This window comes from Mobula hypostoma, chromosome 4, assembly GCF_963921235.1.
Source record: "Mobula hypostoma chromosome 4, sMobHyp1.1, whole genome shotgun sequence".
NCBI classification, from domain to species: domain Eukaryota; kingdom Metazoa; phylum Chordata; class Chondrichthyes; order Myliobatiformes; family Myliobatidae; genus Mobula; species Mobula hypostoma.
The window spans coordinates 149,154,515-149,178,864 of record NC_086100.1 but is presented as its reverse complement, the minus strand read 5'-3'; the positions used below and the strand labels follow the sequence as shown (position 1 = coordinate 149,178,864).

General features: G+C 39.4%; 1 protein-coding gene across 2 annotated transcripts in view; it reads right to left on the bottom strand.

Annotated features, from left to right (window-relative positions):
- The window catches only part of LOC134345665 (golgin subfamily B member 1-like), a 155,219-nt gene that overhangs the window by 70,626 nt on the left and 60,243 nt on the right, over positions 1–24,350 (bottom strand). For both annotated transcript variants that reach the window (XM_063046688.1, XM_063046687.1), the window contains exons 12-18: positions 22,387–22,539; positions 14,159–14,335; positions 11,503–11,634; positions 6,534–6,590; positions 5,986–6,168; positions 5,131–5,182; positions 27–169 (exon numbers count right to left, since the gene is read on the bottom strand). In XM_063046688.1, coding sequence (XP_062902758.1) covers positions 27–169; positions 5,131–5,182; positions 5,986–6,168; positions 6,534–6,590; positions 11,503–11,634; positions 14,159–14,335; positions 22,387–22,539 — 897 coding nt within the window. The remainder of the gene's footprint in view (positions 1–26; positions 170–5,130; positions 5,183–5,985; positions 6,169–6,533; positions 6,591–11,502; positions 11,635–14,158; positions 14,336–22,386; positions 22,540–24,350) is intronic.

Genomic DNA, 24,350 nt, shown 5'->3' with positions numbered 1-24,350 from the left:
CGGAAGGAGTAAACAGAATTACTTACCACTGGCAGCACAGTGTGGGGCATGTTAGGATTAGGGTGATAGTCAGCAGTGGCCACACATGCCCTGTGGGTCAAAGATGCTCTGTAATCAGCAAAGCCTTGGCTTCCGTGAGGGACAGAGCTTGAAAAACAAGGACTGAAACCTACAATTAATATATAGATAACAACTCTTCAATACAAATGCCTAATTTAATTCTATTTTTCAGTGTGTATTTTTCTTTATGACCTCCAGAAACATAAAATAGTTTTATGTCAGTTATCTTGTGCATTTTAAATTAATGCTGAAAAGCTGCCTTTTTAAGGCAGGAAATCTGTTCCACTCTGCACAACAACCACACTTATGTTTACAGTGCTCTGGTTGGTGACATAATGGAGATTGGCCCATCTGAATGCTAAAGCAAAATAGTACAGAATTCTGAAATAAGAGCAGCAAATATTGGAAATAATCAGCAGGACAGTTAGTGGGCAGAGAGAAAGCATCATTAATCTGAAATATAAATGCTGTTTCTCTGTCCAACATGGTCTGTTTTACTTTAGTTCTAGATGCTACCTGGTGCCGAAACTGGCTATCTACAGACAACAGAGGTGGCAGCAAAAGAATCAGATAGAAAATGAGATTAAAAGTTAAGGCAGGGAGGTCTTAGTGACATAGCTCCTCAAAAACAAAGATTTATAAAAAAAAATCATTGCAATGATTGCATGGTGATTGAGAAATTATAGAGTGCCCATGCCAGACTTCAGTTGCACTTCAGGCCAAAGGTTGATGATGGTCAGCCAAAAGCCTTGGGTATGAATGCTGCACATCATCTAGAAAACAAACAGGTCTATCCAAGTTTGGTTTCAGAAGGGGCTGAATGACTGACAAGCAAATGCACAGTCAGATTTAGCCTTCAATCAGAGTGTATCCTGGGCCTGAAGGCAGGGAGAATGGAGCCGTATGCAGGATGGTCCGGAAGAGAATTGGAGCTATGCTCATGTGATCAGAAGTAGAAGAGAAAGGAAGAAGAATTAAGCTAACGATTAGACAAGTAGTCAGGTCAATGATTGGCCAAGGATTGGGAATGGAAATAGGGTGAAATCCTGGAAGAGGGGCACTGCAGATTGAGGCCTTCAACATGAGTCTTGGGTGAATTCTGCAGTTCAGTGGTTAGACTGCTGGAGGGCTGAAGAAGTTGGAGTGGGAGGAATTGGTGTGAGTACTGGGAATCACCTCAAATGGATCCATTGTTGCATTGGGAAGGTTGAATTTTCTTGGGAATGACCATTGATGGTTGATCTGGGATAACCATCCATGCAGTGTTCCAGAGGGAGTAAAGTATAAAAATAACATCTCATATTTTCCTACATGGAAATTATAATCCTAATGTGTGCAAATTGACACAAAAATAACTATTGCACTAGAAAAGATGTCAGCTATTTGATCGATCCATAGGGAATTACCAGGCAGGCACTGTGCACGGAGGGATTCCATATCTGCACATGTATACTTCATATCTGGATCCTCAACTGTACACCAGCCACATTTCACACATCATTTGTTTTTGAGGATCAATAGGTATGGTTAACTAGATTTTTGCTTAATTTCCACAACCTCAGTATATACCTGCTATTAATTAATTAAAATAGTGTTATGAAATAACTTATCACTTTAAAACTTTTTTTAAAAAAGGTGTTTTAAAGCCTCTGGTCATCTGAGATACTTAGAAATAGTGAAAAGATCTTCTGCGAACACATGTAGACCAATTCAGCCCAAAATCCCCATCTACTCTATGAAAGAAAATAATTTCAATTGCAAAATCCTAACAACTCAATGCAATTGAATTTCTAGCTTTGTATCTTTTCTCATTGCTATGCTTATTAGCTTGTTGGCAGGAGGCAACAAGTGGGAATAAAGGGAGCCTTTTCTAGTCAGCTGTCAGTGACCAGCGGTGAACCACAGGGGACTGTGTTGGGACCAGTTCTTTTTACGTTATATGCCAATGATTTGAATGAGAGAATTAATGACTTTGTCGCAAAGTTTGTGACGATACGAAGATAAGTAGAGAGGCAGGTAATTTTGAGGAAGCAGAGAGTCGACAGAAGGACTTAAGACAGATTAGGAAAATGGACAAAGAAGTGTCAGATGGAATACAGTATCGGGAAATGTATGGTCATGCACTTTGGAAAAAGAAATGAAAGTGTTGACTATCTTCTAAATGGAGAGAAAATACAAAAATCTGAGGTACAAAGGGATTTGGGAGTCCTTGTGCAGGATTCTCTTAAAGTTAACTTTTAGGTTGAGCCTGGTGAGGAAGGCAGATGTGATGTTAGCGTTCATTTCAAGAGGACTAGAATATAAAAGCAAGGATGTAATATTGAGACTTTATAAAGCACTGGTGAGACCTCACCTGGAGAATTGTGAGCAGTTTTGGGCCCTTTATCTTAGAAATGATGTGCTGAAACTGGAAAGGGTTCAGAGGAAATTCACAAAAATGATTCGAGGATTGAATGGCTTGTCATATGAAGAGTGTTTGATGACTCTAGGCCTGTAGTTACTGGAATTCAGGAGATTGAAACCTATCGAATGGTGAAAGGCCTTGATAGAGTGGATGTGGAGAGGATGTTTATTATGGTGGGAGTGTCTAAGACCAGAGGACACAGCCTTAGAATAGATGAGGGTCCTTTTAGAACAGAGATGAGAAGGAATTTCTACAGCCGGAGAGTAGTGAATCTGTGGAATTCACTGTCACAGGCAGTTGTGGAGGCCAAGCCCTTATGTATATTTAGGCCATGTTCTTGACTGGTCAGGGCATGAAGGGATACAGAAGAAGACAGGAGATTAGGGCTGAAAGGAAAAATGGATCAGCTGCGATGAAATGGCAGAGCAAACTCAATGGGCCAAATCACTTAAATCTGCTCCATATCTTATGGTCTTAGTTATATGTATAGAACAAAAATATCAAACCAAACCAACACCTGGCTGAATAGTTTAATCTGAGTCAGGACAGGTATTTATAAAACAAATGATATAAATCATTCAATAATACTATATTTTCAAATAAATCAATATTTTAAAATAAATTTGACACTGACAATTGTTGTTTCCTTTCCATTCCCCTTTACAGCTTAACACTGAAAAAGTTAAAATATGCCTAAGACAGAATGTACATACAACTCCCAGCTACCCAAAACATCAGAGCAATGTGATAACTGAAGTACTCCTTAAAAGATTGAACAGGTGCAGACTGTTTTTCTGGAAATTAGAAAAGAATTAATTCATTAAGAAAATTTGAGCAAAAGGGAGGACTTTAAAGGGTGGTGTATGCAATTTGAGTAGGAGTGAAGTTAGAACACAGTAGCTATGAATACAAGACATGAGGCTAAAAGAAATCTTCAACAGAACTATTAATGTATTACTCCAAACACAATCTCTGCCAATTCTGAAAAACATGACCTTCCGTCTTCCCCAATCAGATTCCCCTTCTCCAGCCCTCTACCTCTTTCACCAAACAGCTTCCCAGGTCTTTACTTCTCCTCTCCCCTCTCCCGGATTCACCTATCATCTACGACTCGTATTTCTTCCTCCACTCCCCCCACCTTCTTTCTCTGACTTCTCATTTTTTTCTCCAGTCCTGATGAAGGGTCTCAGCCTGAAATGTTGACTGTAATCTTTTCCATAGATGCTGCCTGGCCTGTTGTTCCCCCAGTAGTTTCCGTGTGTTGCTCTGAAAACCTGTGGGTGCTTTTGTGCTCTATATAACTCAGTATCACACTAAGAAATGTATATATCCCTACTTTAGAAGCAGAGCATAGCACCTTTAACTAACACGATGTTTCTTCCTCATAACAGGACTCTTTGAGCCCCAGATGTTTTTAAAGGGGTTATACATAGTGCAAATGCAAGCAGGCTTTTTTCCCCCGAGGTTGGGTGAGACTACAACCACAGGTCATGGGTTAAGGGTGACAATTGAGAAGATTAAGGGGAACATGAGGGGAGGATTCTTCGCTCAGAGGGTCATGAGAGTGTGGAATAAGCTGCCAGCACAAGTGGTGCATGCGAGCTCGATTTCAACATTTAAGAGAAGTTTGGAAAGGTACATTGTTAGTAGGGGTGTGAAGAGCTATGGTCCCAATGCATGTTGTTGGGAGTAGGTAGTTTAAATAGTTTTGGCATGAACTAGATGGACTGAAGGGCCTGTTTCTGTGCTGTACTTCTCTATGACTATAAAAAGTTTCAAAAACTTTTCCAATAATTTAATGAATATAGTTTAAACCATATATGTAAATGAGTGAAATGGACTAATGAAGAGGGAGATGTTCTTGTACTAAGATTTGAAGCTCATTTCTAAGATAATAAATAAGATAATAATTTAAAGAACAATCTGGCTTTTGACTGCTCAGAGGTTATTCTGCTTTATGCTTCACTTAATCAAATTTGTTTATCTTATCATACCTCACGGGATGGAGTGAAATTACCTTAATTGTTGAATAGAGACACAAGGGACAGCAAATGCAGGAATCTGGAGCACAGTAAAATGAATTGCTGGAGGAAGTCAGTGGGTCAACCAGCATCTATGAGGGTGCGGGGAGGGGCTGGTAGGAATTGAAAATGTTTCAGGTTGAGACCTTGCATAGATACTGCTCAACCTGTTAAGATCCACTAGCAATTTGTTTTCAATCTCTGAATGGATTAGTTACACAGCTGCCAACATTTCATTTCATCTATCATAGAATAATGCAGCCTAACCAATTTGTAGCCATAATGTTATTTCTTGAAGGATCTGAGGTAGACTTGGCTATCTACAGTTCTTCACTGGTAGGCAGAACATCAGAATCCTTACAAAGCAATGTACAATGCTTTCCAACACCTAGGAATGGGTGACCTCAGGGAACAGGTTACCTCTCTGGCCTGGCGCAGTAATGACAAGTGAAATGGCATTACGTGACATTAGTTTCAGTGGGGTCAGGTGAGCTAGGGAAAAATATCCGTCAGTCACTGCCAACCCTCATTGTTGATTACATACATACAAATTCCAATTATTTATTTTGAACTAAATTTGAACTAAGCTTCTTTTTATAGAGAAGATGATTTTTCTTTAACGTAATTAAAATACCCATTACTGACCTTGATCTTGTTTAGAAATTCCAGCTGGTGATGAGTTATTGTTCCAGTTCTGCTAAAACAAAGGACCATAATTAAGTTAGGGAAGATTAGAAGTCAAACTGCCCTTTTCTACATGATTTGGGAGACTTTGTTCTTTTACCCAATCCATCCTGGATGAAAAGGATGTAACTATTAGGGAGGAAAGTAAAGATTTGCATTGATGTGGCATTTTATGCATCACTTTTCCAGACGTTGTGAAAGACTTTACAGACATGAAACTTTTGAAACGTATTCACTGTCTACAAGGTCAAAAATTTACCAGAATGTAACTCTTTCCTCTGGAAAATAGAAAACCATCAACTTTTTATTATTAAGACACTATTGAGTGAAAAATTCCATTGCAAGTGAATCTGTAACAAATGACCATGACTAGAAGGCAATAACTAAACAAAAAATTTAGAAGAATTTTCAGTGCAGAGTGGTGAGGATGTGAAACTCATCGGCACACACAATGATTGAAGTAGATTTGAATCATGGGATACAGGGAAACGTGGCATACACATGGGGGAAATGGGAATAAATGGACATGACAGCATGGTGAGTGGGTTTTTTAATACCTGGCGAGGCTCTGCTGAATATGGCATAGGGTAAGGGTGCTCAATCTGTCTCTTTTATATGGAGCTGTAACATTAAAAGGCATTCTAATGCAACATTATTAGTTCAGAAGGCTCTCGCATTAATTCTGCTTATCAAAAACAGTAACTTGAATTTATAATGTGCCTCCAATGGATGGAAATGACTCAAAATACTTCAGAAAAAGGATTTACAAATGCATATTGACCGAAGGCTACCTGCTGCGCACACCCAGCCTCCTACCTGTTGGCAATGTGGTGGTAGAAACATGCGGGTGTACTCCAGGATTGCCGTATCATTCAACATATCTTCAGCCTCTTCAATCAAACTGGCATTGGGAAAGCCGCACTGGTAAAGTTCCCTCACTAAATGTACAATCAGACTGTTTCTGCAAAGGCATTTCTGAATCAGGCAGGACAGCTTTGCCTGTAGGTGAAACACAAGTGAGATATTACATGCGTTTGCCAGCCTTTTTCTGCTTATGTATAGTTTCTCACAGAATTCTAAAACGTTTCTTTTTTCCCTAGAAGTGCCTGTAAGAAACTGAATCTCAAGGTAACATATAAAAATCTACTTTGAACTTTTATTGAGGGCTTTCCCAAACCATTGCAGCATCTTAAATACATTGCTGAATAAGTAAAAGGGACAGATTTAATACTGTGTAAAACTACAGAGAAAATGGGAGAAAAAAGGCTGAGGAAAGCAGAAATAAATAAAAATGTATCTTGTGATAACAAATTAAATGTCATAAAAACATCAGCTTTGTGAACTGCTTATTGAACCCACGATACCTTGAGTGGAGCAATCAGCAACTTGGCTTTTGCATTTTCATTCTGTAGTCTCTCAAACTGAAAAAAAAAACAAACTTTGTTTTAAATTGATGAATATTGTCTTAAATTGCAATATTTCTATAAAGTTCATAATGTATTGGATGATATCCCAAAGTATTTATATACTGAGGAGTAAGAAACAACTGACCCCAAAATCGAGTCCAATGATTAAACAGGATTGCTGCATTTGAACAAGGGGACAAAGGTAGCACACAGAGAACTAGTGGAGCCCTAACAAACCAGGGAACATCTGCAATCTGACAGCAGTGTCCATTCAGGTTGTTCCTTGCAAAATGGAGGAAAACAACATGGCTTGGTAAAGTTTCTGAAGAATTAAACATCACATTGGTAAAAGTTAGCATCAAAGTTCCTGCATTCTCAAGAAGTATTTGGAGCATAGGCGATGTGGGAAAAACTGAGAATTTCCTTATCTATGGAAGAGATGTGTTTATCAGTCATTGCATGTGCACCAACCATTGTTATGATTATAGAACCATTGTGAAATGAGGGGTGGGCTTCAGTGATTGGTGCCTGGCATGAGTCCGGTAAGGACAGCAAGACTATGAAGACTGGTACAATGGTAATAGAATGATATCAAACCACTTTGAAGTCTGAACTTGACCCTGTAATACATAAATAAGGCTGGACCTGCCTGAGTCAAGTTTTCAGTACCGGGCTAAAGCACCGTCAGCGAGGTCCCCTTTAGATAGCACAACTGCAGAGCAAACAGCTCCAGGGATCAACATGGCCTCAATTCTCCCATTATGCCCATATCCAAGGTGGGAAAAAAGTTCACCTGCATAAGACAAGTTGTTTTCTAACCTGAATTTCTGACCTACTAACCTACTAAACAGTTCTGAAAAATAGCAATTTCCACACAAACGTGCTTAATGTAAAATAAAATCCTAGGTTACATAGAAACGAATGCCATGCCGAGGAGGAGGAAATCACAATAGACGAATTAAAACTGGGACAAAGAGACACGTGTGGAGATTTGTTTTTTTTAAGAGGTGACTGAGAGAGAAAGGAAGAGCTGAGGGGAATTTTCAGTCAGTAGTTCAAAGGGAACATAGAAATGTATTGCCAGTGGTGGGAAACCATTTTGAGTCATCAAAACTGCTTGGGTCAAAATGTTAAAGTCAGTTGAACTGCAATAACGACTTTGACAAAGGACGTTGGGCAATTGGAATGCTGAGGGGCAACCCAATAAACTACTGTATATTAAATTATGAGAGGCATAGATAGGGTTATTAGCCACAGTCTTTTTTTCCTCCAGGGTAGAAATATTAAATTCCAGACAGCATATATTTAAAGTGAAAGGAAGAAAGATTAAAGAAGACTCACAAGGTATTTTTTTTTGTATATGGAGAGTGGTAGCTGCCAGGAATGCACTGCCAGAGGGGTTGGCAGAAGCAACATTTAAGTGGCATTGAACAGGCAGGGGATGAAGGACAATAGACCATTTGCTGGCAGATAGGATCAGCTGGTTGAGTGGCATCACAGTAACAACCTTGCACTCAACATCAGTAAGATCAAAACTTTGATTTTGCACTTCAGAAAGCATAAGGTGAGGGGACACACAGCAGTATTCATTGAGGCATCAGAAGAGGAAAGGGTGAGCAATTTCATGTTTCTGGGTGTCACAATTTCTGAGGATCTGTCCTGGGCCCACATTTTGATGTAGTTTCAAGGAAGGCACAACAGCGGCTATATTTCATTAGGAGTTTGAGGAGATTTAGTATGCCATCAAAGACACCTGCAAATTTCTACAGAAGTACCATGGAGAATATTCTAACTGGCTGCGTTACTGTCTGGTATGAGGGAGGGGGTTGGCACTGTACCAGATCAAAATAAGCTGTAGAAAGTCGAGAACTCTATCAGCTCCATCATGGGCACTAGTCTCCCCAGTATCCTGGAAATCTTCAAGGAACGATGCCTCAAAAAGGTAGTGTACATCAATGAGGACCCCCATCACCCAGGGCATGCCCTCTTCTCATTGATAAGGGAGGAGGTATAGGAGCCTAAAGGCATACATTCAACATTCAGGAATAGCTTCTTCCTCTCTTCCATCAGATTTCTGAATGGACATTGAACCCATGAACACTATCTCACTACTTAATTTTTCTCTTTTTGCATTTCTTATTTAATTTGACTTTAAACATGTATATATATACTTATTATAATTTACATTTTATATTGTTATGTGTTGTAATGTACTGCAGCCACTTAACAGCAAAAATTCACAATATATGCTAGTGATCTTAAAGCCGATTCAGATTCTGATTATATTTGCATCATGGTTAGCAGAAAACCATCGGTTAAAGGGCACACTCCAATGCTGTATAATTTATTATTGATTTAACTATAACACCAACTACAAACATCAATATACCCATGGTAACATTTCACCTCCTAGCAAATGAAGAATCTTTCTACCTCTACCTCAAAATTGACTCAGCTTCCATCAACCTTTGAGGAAAAGAATTCCAAATATCAGTTTTGAGGAAGGGTTCTTAATCCAATATATTGGCATGTTTGTTTTTCCATAAATGCTGCTCGATTGACTGAGTTCCTCAACATTTTCAGTATTTTTTTGCCAATGATTCAAGATCTTCTCAGAAAAATAAAGCAGCCTTTTATTTTTAAACCGTGTCTCTAGTTCTAGATTCTCCCACACAAGGAAACATCCTCTTTATACACACCCCGTCAACATGCTCAGGACCTTGTCTATCTCAGTCAAGCGCCCTTTAACTCCTTTAAACACAGATAGATACAAATCTACACACAAGAGAAAATCTACAGATGCAGGAAATCCATGCAACACAAAAACCTGGAGGTATTCAGCAGGCCAGGCAGCTGTAGGATCTCGGCCTGAAACATTAACAGTACTCTTTTCCATAGAGGCTGCCTGGCCTGCTGAATTCCTCCAGTATTTTGTGTGTGTTACTTATATACAAGTCTAGCCCCACCAGCCTTTCCCCATTAAACAACCCACCTCACTTGTGACCCTGCTGCACACATACAGGCAGCTTTAAGTACTTGGGTGTCAACATCTCAGAGGATCTGTTCTGGGCTCTGTGGTTCTTCATGCAATCAAGAAGAATGCACATAAGTGGCTCTACTTTGTTAGAAGTTTGAGAAGATTTGTTATGTCACCAAAGACTCTCACTAATTCCTATAGATGTATGATGGAGAGCATTCTGAATGGTTACATCACAACCGGGTATAGCGGCTCCATTGCACAAGATCGCAAAAGGCTGCAGAGGATTGTGGACTTAGCCAAATCCCTCATGGGCACAACGCTCCTCACCATCCAGGACGTACCCTCTTCTCATCAGGGAGAGAGTATAGGTGCCTGAAGACCCACTCTCAATGATTCAGGCACAGCTTCTTCCTCTCCATCATCAGATTTCGTAATGGAATACTACCTCATTGTTCCCTTTATTGCACGATTTATCTATTTCTTGGTATTGCACTGCTGCCACAAGGCAACAAATTGCATGTCATGTAAGACTGTAATAATAAGTCTGACTTTTATTCTGACACAGGCAGCCGGATTCCCCATTCTGCATAATGTCAACACTTTAAATTATTCACTTGGCTGCAATATATTTTTGCAGTGTGTAATATAAATTTATTTTTCTACCATTTAATAAGTATACTATAAGTAAACTTAAGTATCAATAAGTCACTTTAGATACAAACTTCATTAATTATAAGTGGTTTGAAAGAAAACGAGTAAACTTTAAGAAGTAATCATCAATCAAGGTACGAATTGCAATGAGGTTGTGCACAGATGGAAGACTATGCTAGACAAGGAGCATGGGGACTGGGGGAGGGGAAAATCAGACATGAATTGCTGGCACCATTGATAAACTGCAGCTTCACAAAACATTGGAAGGTCGAAGGTTCAGATCATTTCAGTGTTACAAATGACTCACACTCAGCAACATGTTTCAAAAGGCAAACTCTCTGTTTGCGATCTGTGGAAATATCATTACCGACAGTAGCTAGAGGATTTTTTCGATTATGGGAGAAAGATTTATGATATTCTGAAACGATTTTGTTTCAGTATAAGAAAAGCATAAATCTTTCTGATAATCAACTTCTTTTCAATCTTTGTACTTCACGCGAATATTAAAAATGAAGTAAAACACTAGAGCCGCACAACTGAAATACTAACAATCAGAAAGGGATGTGTTGATAGAGTTGGAAACTGTAATCCATCACAGCAAAGATCAAAATTCTGATCAAATGTTGTAGTATTGTTACAAAATAATGATTTTTTAATATCTTGCGCTTTTTAAAAATACACTCAGTGGCCACTTTATTATGTACACCTGCTCATTAATATAAATATCTCATCAGCCAATCATGTGGCAGCAGCTTAACGTATAAAAGCATGCAGATATTGTCAAAAGGTTCAGCTGTTTTTGGACCACACACCAAAGGGGAAGAAATGTAATCTGAGACTTTAACCATGGAATGATTGTTGGTGCCAGATGAAGTGATTTGAATAACTCAGAAACTGCTGATCTCTTGGGATTTTTACACAGAATAGTCTCTAGGGTTTACAGAGAATGGTGCAAAAACAAACAAAAAAAAATCCAGTGTGTGGTAGTTCTAAGGCGAAAATGCCTTGTCAATGAGAGAGGTCAGAGAAGAGTGGCCAGACTGGTTTAACCTGACAGGAAGGCAACAGCAACACAAGTAACCATGTGTTATAATTTGTGGTGTGCAGAAGAGCATCTCTGAATGCACAACACATCAAAGTGGATAGGGTACAGTAGCAGAAGATCATGAACAGACAATCAGTGGCCACGGAGTTTATATATAAAATGGAATATTCTTCCAAGGTATTATTTTGTTGGATTGTAAACACCGTTAAAGCTGGTGGGGTCCGCAATGGAAAAATAATTGTTTGACTTACTCCATCAGTCCCACTTTTCATTTCATTACATCTTGCTCTGAAATTCTCTGCATTATTGACGTGTTCTGCCAAAGTATCAATTTGACCTCTCATGCAGTAGTTTTCCATCTTTAAATCCATTTCGGCTTTGGACTACAAAGTAACAATGCACATGTACAGTGAACATTAGCTTTCCACTCAGTAACGATGCTTGCTTAAATAAATTTAATATAGTACAAAATATTCTACCACACATTGCTCCCTGCTGCTCCAATATGAACAGTATCATTTTCTATATTGATGCAAACATATGAGAATGTACTCCAGCCTGTCTTTTAATCTGGTTGTGGTAACAACCCTTGTGCAGAGTAAATGCATTTCAACTTGCAATTCTGTGCTTTTAATCAGGTGGTTTAATGAATTGCAAAGGTTGATACTCCCTCAGTGTCCATATCCAGAACTTTAATGTTTCTTGAATTGAAATACTGTTAGCTGTTATCGATATGGCTTCCAGATTTTGAAGGTAGGTTTCAATGAAGGTATAAAACAAAGCAGGCTCAGTCATTTCCCTTTTCATCTGTTGCTGAGGAAGACTAGGCAGCAGCAGATATGTTGCTCACAGCTCCAGTGACGAGGTTCAATCCTGAGCTTAGTGCTGTCTCTGTGGAGTTTGCACACTTTCCTATAATACCTTGTGGGTGTCCACCAGGTGCTCGAATTTCCTCCCACGTCCCAAAGATGTTCCAAGTTAATTGGGTGCTATAAATTCCCTAAGAGAGTGTAGAACATTGGAGGTGGGGTTGGGAATTTTGAGGGGAATGTGGGGAGAACAAATTGGAATTGTTGTAGTATTAATGCAAGTTATGTTTGATGATCAATGTGGACTTGAAGGACCAAAGGGCCCATTTTCATGCTGAATGATTATGATTCTTTGAATACTTTCCAAACACTGGATACATTTAGTAGTACATTTTCATGTTAGTTCTGATTCAATTAAGTTCATAGCAGAGATTTGAGAACAGGACCTAGGCAAATATTAAGTGTGGTAACAATGAATTGCCTCATTATTGGAAGTGATGCCTTTCACACTGAAGTCAAACCAAAGATTTTTCTGTCTTCTCTGGTTCTCTGGTAGATGCAAAAGATCAGAAAAAATGGGATCTCCCAGGGTCCACCCATTTTAATTCCACCTCACATTCCTATTCCCAATATGTCTATCCATGGCCTCCTCTACTGTCATGATGAGGCCACACTCAGGTTGGAGGAACAACACCTTATATTCTGTCTGGGTAGCCTCCAACCTGATGTCATGAACATCAATTTCTCAACTTCCACTAATGCCCTCACCCTACCCCCTTCACCATTTCCCATCCCCTTTTCCCTCCCTCACCTTATCTCCTTGCCCGCCCATTATCTCCCTCTGATGCTCCTCCCTCCTTTCCTTTCTTCCATGGCCTTCTGTTCTCTCCTGTTAGATTCCCCCTTCTCCAGCCCTGTATCTCTTTCACCAATCAACTTTCCAGTTCTTTACTTCACCCCACCCACCCCCCCCCAGTTTCACCTATTACTTTGTGTTTCTCTCTCCCCTCCCCCCACCTTTTAACTCTGCCCCTCATCTTTTTTTCTCCAGTCCTGCTGAAGGGTCTCGGCCCAAATTGTTGACTGTACTTTTTTCCATAGATGCTGCCTGGCCTGCTGAGTTCCTCCAGCATTTTGTGTGTGTTGCTTAGGTTTCCAGCATCTGCAGATTTTCTCTCGTTTGCATAAGATTTCTTGATACTTATCAAAAGGAACAGGGTCATCCAATATTTATCAGTCAATATAATTAAGGACACCTTATCTGCTTCTGTTTGCTGAGTACCATTGTGTCCAAATGGCTTGGGATGTTTCCTAATTAACAATTATGTCTATATTTCAGAAGTGCTTCATTTGTTGAAGTGGAAGACTAAAGGGTATGAAAGAAGCTAGATGAATAGGACCTTTCTTTCGCACTCTTCTAAATGAGAAAGTAATTAACAATAAGAATCCCAAATCAATCCCTTAAGTTAGTTTAGGATCAAGGGACCATGACTACGAAGGATAAATTGAACAGGTGGAACCACACTGACGTTAGACATCTGGAAAGTTGTTGGAGTGATTATCACCAATGGGAAGTTGCAGAGTGAATTAAAAGATGTTGCAATTGTTGGACAAAGAAGCAGAATAATTAGTTCCAAGGTGGAGCTTCTATAGTTGTGAAGAGAACATCACATTATTGCCCCAGAAGGAAATAACTATATTACTTTAGTCTGTGTCCATCAGTCACCAAAATAGGGAAAAATATAATGTCTTAGCATAAAGCAGCAAAAAGACACTGCAGATACTGGAATCTGGAGTGTTTGATTATAATTATATTACCATAAATCTTTCTGGACTTCTTTTAATATTAGAAGATGCATAATATATTTGAGGACTAGAACCTAATGTTCACATCAGTAGCTCATAATTAGGACCACCTACACTAGGAAGAGTCCTGATGAAGGGTCTTAGCCCAAGATCTTGACTGTTTATTCCTTTTTGTACATGCTGCCTGGCCTGCTGAGTGTCTCCAGCATTTTGTGTGTGTTACTCTGGATTTCGAGCATCTGCAGAGTCTCTTGTGTTCCATGTATGAATATGCGTTGTCAACTTGAGTTACCTTTATGTCAAGCTGGTTCTGAAGGAGTTCCAGTTTAAACTGCAATTCCTGAAGCTTCCTCTCCAAAGCAATCTGATCTTTAAGCTGGGAATTCAATGCAACAATCTGTTGCTGAAGAGTTGTAATGTCCATAGAGCTGAAGTCTGAGTTTTGGCCAATAGATTTCACTAAAACACTCTGAAAGGGAATACACAATTAAAAGTTGAAACTTGTATCCTTTTTGTTTACCGGCAATAAGCATTATTCTCAGCCTTCCACTTTTTGTCACTGTTTCCCAAATAATCACAAAACACTGTACAGAAAAGCTTCCCTGTTGAAACAGATATTTTCTTTGATAGTAATTCAACTGCCTTGGATTTCATGTTGAAATTGTGAACCGGAACTGACCACAGTGACACATATGGCAAGCACTCTAGACTATGCCAAAGTTATGAGTTCATGGTACAAGACTAGTGAGGTGACATTACAAATCCACATTCTCCCAACGATACCCACAGTTGATCTACACAAATGTTTAAAAATGGAAGCAAAGAGAATGAAGAATGAGACACAGATTTAGATTATCTCTAACCAAATGTTAAAGATTACTGGAACTAAACAATTTATTGAAAGGTACACATACAATATATTGCAAGAGATGTACAATATTTGTTCTATGCCTGTGAGCATAAAATGGCCTTGTGGCTCCCCCTACTGGATGAATTGTCTCAGAAATGTAGCCATGATGTAAATACATCCTTTTTGCTAATAATTAGTTCTGCTATGAACAGTCCCAAGCCTGGCTGAGAAAGGAGGAGGATAGGACATGGGCCTTAGCAACCTCATCCCAGAGCTACGGAAATGCCAACAGAAGTTCCAAAGACCTCATCCCTGGGAGAGAAAGGGTCTTCGCCTAGAAAACATGAACTTGTGTGGTGAAAATCAAGTCAAGTCACTTTTTATTGTCATTTCAACTATAACCGCTGGTACAGAACATAGTAAAAATGAGCAATGTTTTCCAGGACCATGGTGCTACATGAAACAATACAAAAACTATACTGAACTGCGCAAGAAAAAACACAAAAACTACACTAGACTACAGACCTATCCAGGACCGCATAAAGTGCACAAAACAGTGCAGGCACTACAATAAATAATGATAAATAATAACAAGTCAATAAGCACAGTAAAGGGTACAGTAGGTTGGTGTCAGTCCAGGCTCTGGGTATTGAGGAGTCTGATGGCTTGGGGAAAGAAACTATTACACAGTCTGGTCGTGAGAGACCAAATGCTTCGGTGTCTTTTTCCAGGTGGCAGGAGGGAGAAGAGTTTATATGAGGGGTGCGTGGAGTCCTTCATAATGCTGTTTGCTTTGCAGATATCTGTAGTGTAAATATCTGTGATGGTGGGAAGAGAGACCCCGATGATCTTCTCAGCTGACGTCACTATCTGCTGCAGGGTCTTGCAATCCGAGATGGTGCAATTTCTGAACCAGGCCGTGATGCAGCTGCTCAGGATGCTCTCAATACAACCTCTGTAGAATGTGGTGAGGATGGGGGGTGGGGGTTGGGAGATGGACTTTTCTCAGCCTTCACAGAAAGTAGAGACGCTGCTGGGCTTTCTTTGCTATGGAGCTGTTGTTGAGGGACCAGGTGAAATTTTCCGCCAGGTGGACACCAAGAAATTTGGTGCTCTTAACAATCTCTACGAAAGCAGCTAGTCTGTGGAAGTCACAGGGTGAATCAACGTTTTTATCATCCAAGACCACCACTATTGGAGCATAGAATGTAAAGACCATGTATGAAAATGGAAATACAGCATTAGTGGAGGAGATAGAAGCCTTTGTCTACCTGGGTAGTGTCACTGACAGACAGGGTGGCACCAATGTGGATGTCAAGGCAAGGACTGGCAAAGCTAGGCAGCCTTTATCCAGCTCAGGAACATCTGGTGCTCCAAGGAGCAGTTGCAGCACACCAAGGCACCAAGGCTGTTCAACTCCATTGTGAAGTCAGTTCTTCTGACTTGGAGGACAACAAAGACTATTAACAGGAAAGTACAGAACTTCATAGCTATCTGAGAAAAATCCTCTGGATCCACTGGCCAGAAGCCATCAGCAACACCAATCTATGGCAGAGAACATACCAGCTACCAGCAGAAGAAGAATAAAGGAAAAGGTGGGGATGGATAGGATACATGCTGCATAAGCCAAGAACCAACGTCACCAGGCAAGCAGTAAAATGGAATCCCCAGGGGAAACAGAAGAGAGGCCAGCCAAAGCACACCTGGCAACGCAACTTTGAAGCTGACACCAAGAATGTGGGTTACACCTGAGACAACTTGAAGGACTAGCCCAGGACAGACGACTCTGGTGAATTGCTGTGGGCAGTCTATGCCATCATAGAGATGAAGGGCTTAAGTAAGTATTACTAGTAATTAGACTTGTGTTTTATGGCTGTTTACTTTTTTAAAAACACCAGAGCTTGCTATTCCTTAATTTGTTCATATTTATATTTATTTCAGAATACCCGTGTTTTTTTGACTAAGAAGTTTTTTGATCGGATTGATTCTATTATTTTATCTTTTTATCTGGAATAATAAAAGACCAACAATTAGTAAATGTCACTTACAAAAGTTGCAAAAGGATGGAGGTCTCGCTTTGCCTAACTTAAGAATGTATTACTGGGCTGTTAAAGTGTGATACATGTCCTTTTGGTTACATTGGGCTGAGAAGAACAATTGGACAATTTGGGTAGACTTGGAATTAAAAGCTGTGAAACAGTTTTATTTAACCTCGTAATTGGGAGCTGCTCTACCCATAAAATTAGCTAAAGTTACTAATTTAAATTTATACCCTGTGATTAAGCATTCTTTACAAATTTGGCTCCAGTTCCGCAATTTTTTTATTCTTAAAAAATTTAAACTTTGTAGTTTAATTTATCGAAATTACTTTTTTAAGCCTTCTTTGAGTGATCCAATTTTTTTACTTTGGAAAAATAACGGTATTAATTCTTTTTTGGATTTATTTAAAGAAGATAGACTGATGTCTTTTGAACAATTAGCTGATAAATATTCTCTTTCTTATGCACACATTTTACAATACCTTCAATTTAGACATTTCTTACAAAAATATTTAAGTAATTTTCCTTACATATTGGATGCTGATCTGTTAGATACTATTATGAGTATGAACCCTTCGATGAAGGGTTCCATTGGAAGAATTTATAATTTATTATTACAATGGGATCAGCGTCCTTTATTTAAGATTAAACAAGATTGGAAAAAGGAACTCATTTTGACCTTTACAACAGAAGATTGGATGCGGATTCTGAAGCCGGTTAACTCTTCTTCGATCTGTGCTAGTCATTCACTGATTCAATTTAAAATTGTACATCGTTACCATTTGATGAAGGAGAGATTGTCTAAAATATTCACTAATGTTGATAGTTATTGTGATAGATGTAAAACTGAGACAGCTATACTGAGACACATGTTTTGGTGTTGTTCTCTACTGGAAAAGTTCTGGAAATCAGTTTTGTCGACAATTTCTGAAGCACTTAAAATTAACTTACAACCTAACAAATTAACTGTGCTTTTTGGAATAATTCCTCAAAATAGCCATGGTATTTCTTTGTCTGACCAACATGTTATTGCATTTGTTACATTGATAGCTAGGAGGGCCATTATGTTGAAGTGGAAGGATACAGTGGCTCCCACTTTGTCACAATGGTTCTCTCAAGTAATGCTATGTCTTAGTTTGGAGAAAATTAGAAGTCGAACCTTTGAACCTACGTTTGATTTTGAGAAAAGATGGGGTTCATTTGCTCGTTATTATCATTTGAGTTAATTGATAAATTTCCTCCACAATCTAAATGTAAATTTTTGGTACATTTCTCTTTTTTGATGGAAGTTTGATGTTTATCTTTAGAAGCTTTTGTATGACACATGGCTCCAGGGTTGAACACCTAATGGGATTTTTTTTCTCACTTTTTCTTGTCCAGTAGGGTTTTTCCCTCTCTTTTTTTTCATCGCCAAAACTTTTTTCAGTCTTTATAATAATGTTTTTTTTCTTGAGACATTGTAAGTGTTGTTTACTTTGAAGTACTCTTGCAAATTTTGGATAATAATAATAAAAAGATTTGGAAAAAAATTGTCCATACTAGCTAATTGGATTTTAATGTGGAAAAAACATAAAGATTTGACATTATCTAACTAAAAACTGACTATAGCAACCAAAGCCATATTTTAACCCAAACACCATTTTATAATAGATTAAAATCTATGTTTAGTGAGCTTGGAGCAACAGACAATATACTTAAAACAACACACACAAAACGGTAGAGGAACTCAGCAAGTCAGGCAGCATCTATGGAAATGAATAAACAGTTGACATTCCAGACCGAGACCTTTCTTCAGGACTGAAAAAGGAAGGGGAAGACACCAGAGTTAAAAGGTGGGGGGAGGGCAAGGAGGCTAGCGAGAAGATAATAGGGGAAGCCAGGTAGGTGGGAAAGGTAAAGGGCTAGAGAAAAGGGAACCTGATAGGAGAGGAGAGTGGACCATAGGAGAAAGGGAAAGAGGAGGGGACCTGGGACAAAGTGATAGGCAGGTGAAAAGAGGTAAATGGCCTGAGGGGGAATAGAGGGGAGGGGGAGAGATTTTTTTTTAACCAGAAGGAGAAATCAATATTCATGCCGTCAGGTTGGAGGATACCCAGAATGAATATAAGTTGTTGCTCCTCCACCTTGTCACAAGAGGAGACCATGAACCGATATGTCAGAACAGGAATGGGAATCAGAGTTAAAATGTTTGGCCATCGGGAAGTTCTGCTTTTGGTCGACAGAGCAGAGTTGCTTGACGAAATGGTTCCCCAATTACAGGTAACACAGTAGCCATCAAGTAGAAAACAAACTGAATGATGTGTATGGCATAAAATAATCAAATGATCTGAGAGTTTATAATACGTAGACTGACAATATTGAGGATTTCAAACCTTAAACTGATGCTTCTGCTTACTAGCTATCAAGGTGGGTGGGAGGAAGGCAGGTTTGGTTGCACTCTCCATTTCCTTTGCGGTCTGGATATTGGGTGAAAGCAGGGGAGTGAAGATGACTGGAAGAACTGGATCAACCCATGATTGAACGGCAGAGTAGACTCGATGGGCCGAATGGCCTACTTCTGCTCCTATATCTTATGATCTTTTAGTCATACCTGTATGTTAGTATTAAAAGCATCATAAAGTGGAAATGATTGCTATTGATTTCAGCTGAAATATGGAGGAAAATATCTTGCTCACAAGGGAGGAAAGATTTACAAGAGTGAGACTAACTGTTAAAAAACCTGCTGTTGTGTAACATGTAAGGGCTGGCACACCATGTTACTGGTAAATGCCTGAGAATGGAATCTGCATTCTCAGCCTCAACAAGGTGCCTGAGAAGAGGAACCAACCATGCCAAGACATGCTTTAACTAAATGGAGATAAACAGATCAATCCAATATTAGGTTAAGTTATTTTTAAAGAGACACCAAACCAGAATTAGTGATTAATTGTTCTTGTCAACTGGAAGTGGGAAGTGAGCAAATAGTTTTCTTGAAAATATGTCTTTTATCAATATAATAATCTATAAAGACTTAACAATTGTGAAAAACTCTGCTGACATGAGAGTATTCAGAGGCCAAGTTTGAGTTTATTGCCACTCAGCCATAGAGATATATGACCACCAAACGAAACAATGTTTCTCCAAACCACAGAGGATAACACCATACACCTAACTCAGAAATAACACATAATATTACCACAAATAAATTAACAAGTAATAAAATATAACATTTAGATGCTATAAATACCGTGTTACAGTCTGAAATCTACCCTCAAACTGTGGCAGAGCAGCAGTGCAGGTGTACTTGCTGCCTCACAATTTTAGCATCCTGAGTTCAATCTTAGCCTCCAGTGTTTTCCGTCCCCGTTCTCCCCGTGATAACATCAGTTTCCCCAGGTGCTCCAGTTTCTTCCCACATCCCAAAGAGGTGCTATTTGATAGGTTAATTGACTCTGTAGGTAGGTTGGAGGACAATCAGAGGATGCTAATTTACCGGGAAATAATTGGAGAAATGAGGTTGGTAGGAATTTTTTCGAAAGCTGTTATAGGCAAGATGGACCAAATGGCCTATTTCCTCACTGCAAGGAAATATGAATGTGTGTCTTTAATTTCTCTTCAAGCTGCTTTTGTATTTCACTAATCTGAATGCATTTTGGTATTTATTTTGCTGTCATAGACAGCGGCAGAAATTTTAAGGGAATAATATGGTATGGGATTTTTGCAGAGAAATGACTCAGTGGAGGCCAGCATTCTATTCTGCACTGTAGTCTACTGGGACAGTAGGCTCATCATGAAGGCTGGTTCCGTTCTGGGGGTGGAGAAACATAGAAAACATCGAAAACCTACAGCACAATACAGGCCATTTGCCCCACAAAGTTGTGCCGAATATGTCCCTACCTTAGAAATTACTAGGGTTACCCATAGCCCTCTATTTTTCTAAGCTCCATGTACCTATTCTAAAGTCTCTTAGAAGACCCTATCGTATCCGCCTCCACCACCATAGCCGACAGCCCATTCCACGCACTCACCACTCTCTAAGTAAAAAACTTACCCCGACATCTCCTCTGTACCTACTCCCCAGCACCCTAAACCTGTGTCCTCTTGTGGCAACCATTTCAGCCCTGGGAAAAAGCCTCTGACTATCCACACGATCAATGCCTCTCATCATCTTACACACCTCTGTCAGGTAACCTCTCATCCTCCGTCACTCCAAGGAGAAAAGGCCGAGTTCTCTCAACCTATTTTCATAAGGCATGCTCCCCTATCCAGGCAACATCCTTGTAAATCTCCTCTGCACCCTTTCTATGGAGATAGGTTCCCTGGTGGTTGTATCCGAGAAGAGGATGCTGCAGACTCTACGGAGCATTATGGACAATCTTTCTCACCCCCTCCATGACATACTGGACAAACAGAGAGCACCTTTAGTAACAGACTGAATCTATCAAGGTGCACCACTGAATGCCTGTGGCTATAAGATTCTACACCTTCTCCTCCTTAAGTATATAAGTATATGGTTTCATTGCACATCTGTATTTTGCACTATTACTTTTTAATGTACATTTTGTGTTTAAAAGTATATATTTCTGACTGAGCAACCTTGCAACAAAAATGTCCTTTGGGATAAAAATTTTTTTATCTTATCTTAAAAAGGCACTCCAGTAAAGATCCGCCACAATGATGGAGCAGGGTGTGAGGGACCCAATAACCTACTCTTGCTTCTATTGCTCATGTTTTTACAAACAGTGCTTAAAATGTGAACTACAAATCTGGATTTTAACGTGTGAGGTACATATTTAAAACCTACTCCTGACAAAGGGACTGGAATAATTTCCCACAGATGCTGATGAACTTGTTCCCTGTAGAGGGCTCTATTGCAACAGTAACTGGGACTTAAATGTGAGAAACAGCAGGCAGCTGCATTTTAATGAACAATAGTGTGAGATCATTACCATTTTTAAAATTAATCCTTATTAACAAATGTTATACCTAATAAAACTATTTCCCTATTTTTGTAGTTCAGTCCAGAAATGTGCATTAATGTATAGTACAAAAAGTAACTACACACTTTGCTGCCGAATTGCAATCTACTGAACTAAGTGAATGTCAAGACTATGAAGGCCTCATGATATATCCCCCTGGGTTTAACCCTTGACATCCTGATTGAACTGATTGCAATGGGCAAACAACTTTAAGTGTCATCCAATATCATGTTCCACTGAAGTAAAATGAAATTGTTTGCAATGAAGCACAAATCATGTCTGAGTCCTCAAAGTGTTAGCAAGTCAATTGCATAATCTGAAAGGACTATTGCAGCTAAACACAGCAAGTTTTCTTTTTCAGCTTGATACTTTATCAAAATTAAATTCCATCATATATGAAAGTATAGTACACAGTATCCAATTTTGAGGCAAAACTCTTTTTTTCTCATTTAGAATTGTAAGTGAGAATCCAAGGCTCAATCTATCTCACATAAAGATTTAATTGCGGTCATAATACAATTCACAACTTTTCAGAATATATTTTAAAATGAAGGCCAAGAATTTCCTCTAGGGTAGAAATATGATTCATGTAAATTGATCTTCTAGCCTCCTTCGGAGAGATTACAGCAGTAGAAGGAACTTCTTCACTGAGAGATGAACCATTTTGTATTACCTCTTCCATAAGTTTTGCTTGCATTTGCAAAGGTCCTTGTTCTTCTGTGGTTCTACACAGCTTTTCCATCTCAGTTACAGTTTGCGTTAGGTCTTGCTTGATCTTTTCAGATCTATCTTCTGCCAACCCCGCCTCTGAATGCCATTTCTGGGCCTGGAACGAATCACAGAAGACATTCCTGCTTCAGTTCAAAATATACTGTGTGTATTATGTGACAAGATATTTTCTCTTTTGCTTTTTATATTTCAGAGCAATAAATATGTGAACAAGGATTAATGTGCCAGGCCACACAAAATTATAAAATTCTTCATACCAATCATATTTCAACAGCACCATTTGCAATGTCCATATGCTACAGGATGATCCACCTGCCCTAATTACTCTTGGTGTTCTGGCATACAAAACTACACATGATGAGCTACTTTCTCCCTCCTGGTCCTTGCCAATGGTTCTGATGGTAACGATGAGGTCTCACGTCTCACTGAGCCTTAAAAACCAAGATGTCCCAGGTTTGTAGAGTGAAATGTAAAAGTGATAATATGTGGAGCAGGAGAATCAGCTAAGAAACCATATTCTATGCAATCACACTCACTGCTGGTATTTGACAACTCCTGTTGGAATTCACTCACACAGATATTGGGAGAGCATAAAGTTAGTCTCAACTGGGATGCCTCCAATAAATGAAGACTCCGAGTATTTGGTGCATGGATTTGGGTATACAACATTTAAATATATTTTTATTTGTATATATTACTGTCGTCAATATAGTAAAACTTCCGCTCTCATCGGTGAAGTATTGCCAGACAAACACTATCACTGACTTGCCCAAGAGCTGGTTTTGCTGAGAAAGGCTTTCAGCAGCCAGGAGGAGAGAAGCAGCCTGCAAAAAATTCCAGAGCCAAAGTGACAGCACAGATTACTAGTTTTGCAGAAAGGAAAAGGAAAGACACCTGAGGCTGCATTTGAAAGAAGGGGCCATGCAAACTTTTCAATGGGTTTTAATTAGAAGCTGGCTGCAATTCAGTAACACATTCACTGCCAGTATCCATGTGCTCTCTCTCACTTCGGCCATGCCACATGATGCAGCCCATCTGTGTTTTTGTAAATGTAAGGGATACAATCTGGAATAAATATGCTGGAGAATCAATCTACACATTCATCAGTAGATATGGCTGGACCATGTAGAGCCCTGCTCTAATCTGACGAAGCAGCGGAGTGTTCCAGTCTCAATCTAGAATCCAGAGATAACCCAGCAACCTTTTACTGAATACAGACTGTCCTCTTAAATCCAAACTTCCCCATCCTCAATTCCAACATGTACGCATCTTGTGGACTTCGCTGCTGAAAATAAAACTATTTAGCAATTTCTTCTGCTGCTTCATCCCTATTTCTGTCCCACCGGGCTAAAGTAATGTCCTCATACCCTAGTGTGAGGCACACCCTTCTCCAGTTTCTCTCTAAACACTGTTCATGCTCCTTTTATCGATAACGCTCAACTCCTGCTTCCTCAGCTTACTCCCACTGAAGAATCAACGATCCAGCTTCCCTCTTGGTACAAAGTACATGTGTAAGTGTCCTCTGTCCTCAGGGACTGCCTCTTCTTCAGGTATGTCTTCATCACCTGAACAGAGATGACCCCTGAGCGTTCTGTGCATTACTGCAGTGTATCTGCAGGTACATGTGGTATAAGTATCAATGATCCAGCTTCCCTCTTTGTACTATGTAAGGCTCCTCTGCCCTCCCCTCTTCAGATATGCCTGAGTGTTCTGTGTTTTACTGCAATGTATCTATATGTGGTTACATACTGCACAGCAAACTCATATGGCATGTTTTCCCTTGCTGTGCCTTTAACACGTGACCATACCACTTTCCTTATCCACCATCCACTATCCAGCTGCAGCCACAAATCAACTGCATCATCTCCTCTTTTTGAGCCTGTGCCATTTTCCCTGAAAAGCACATCC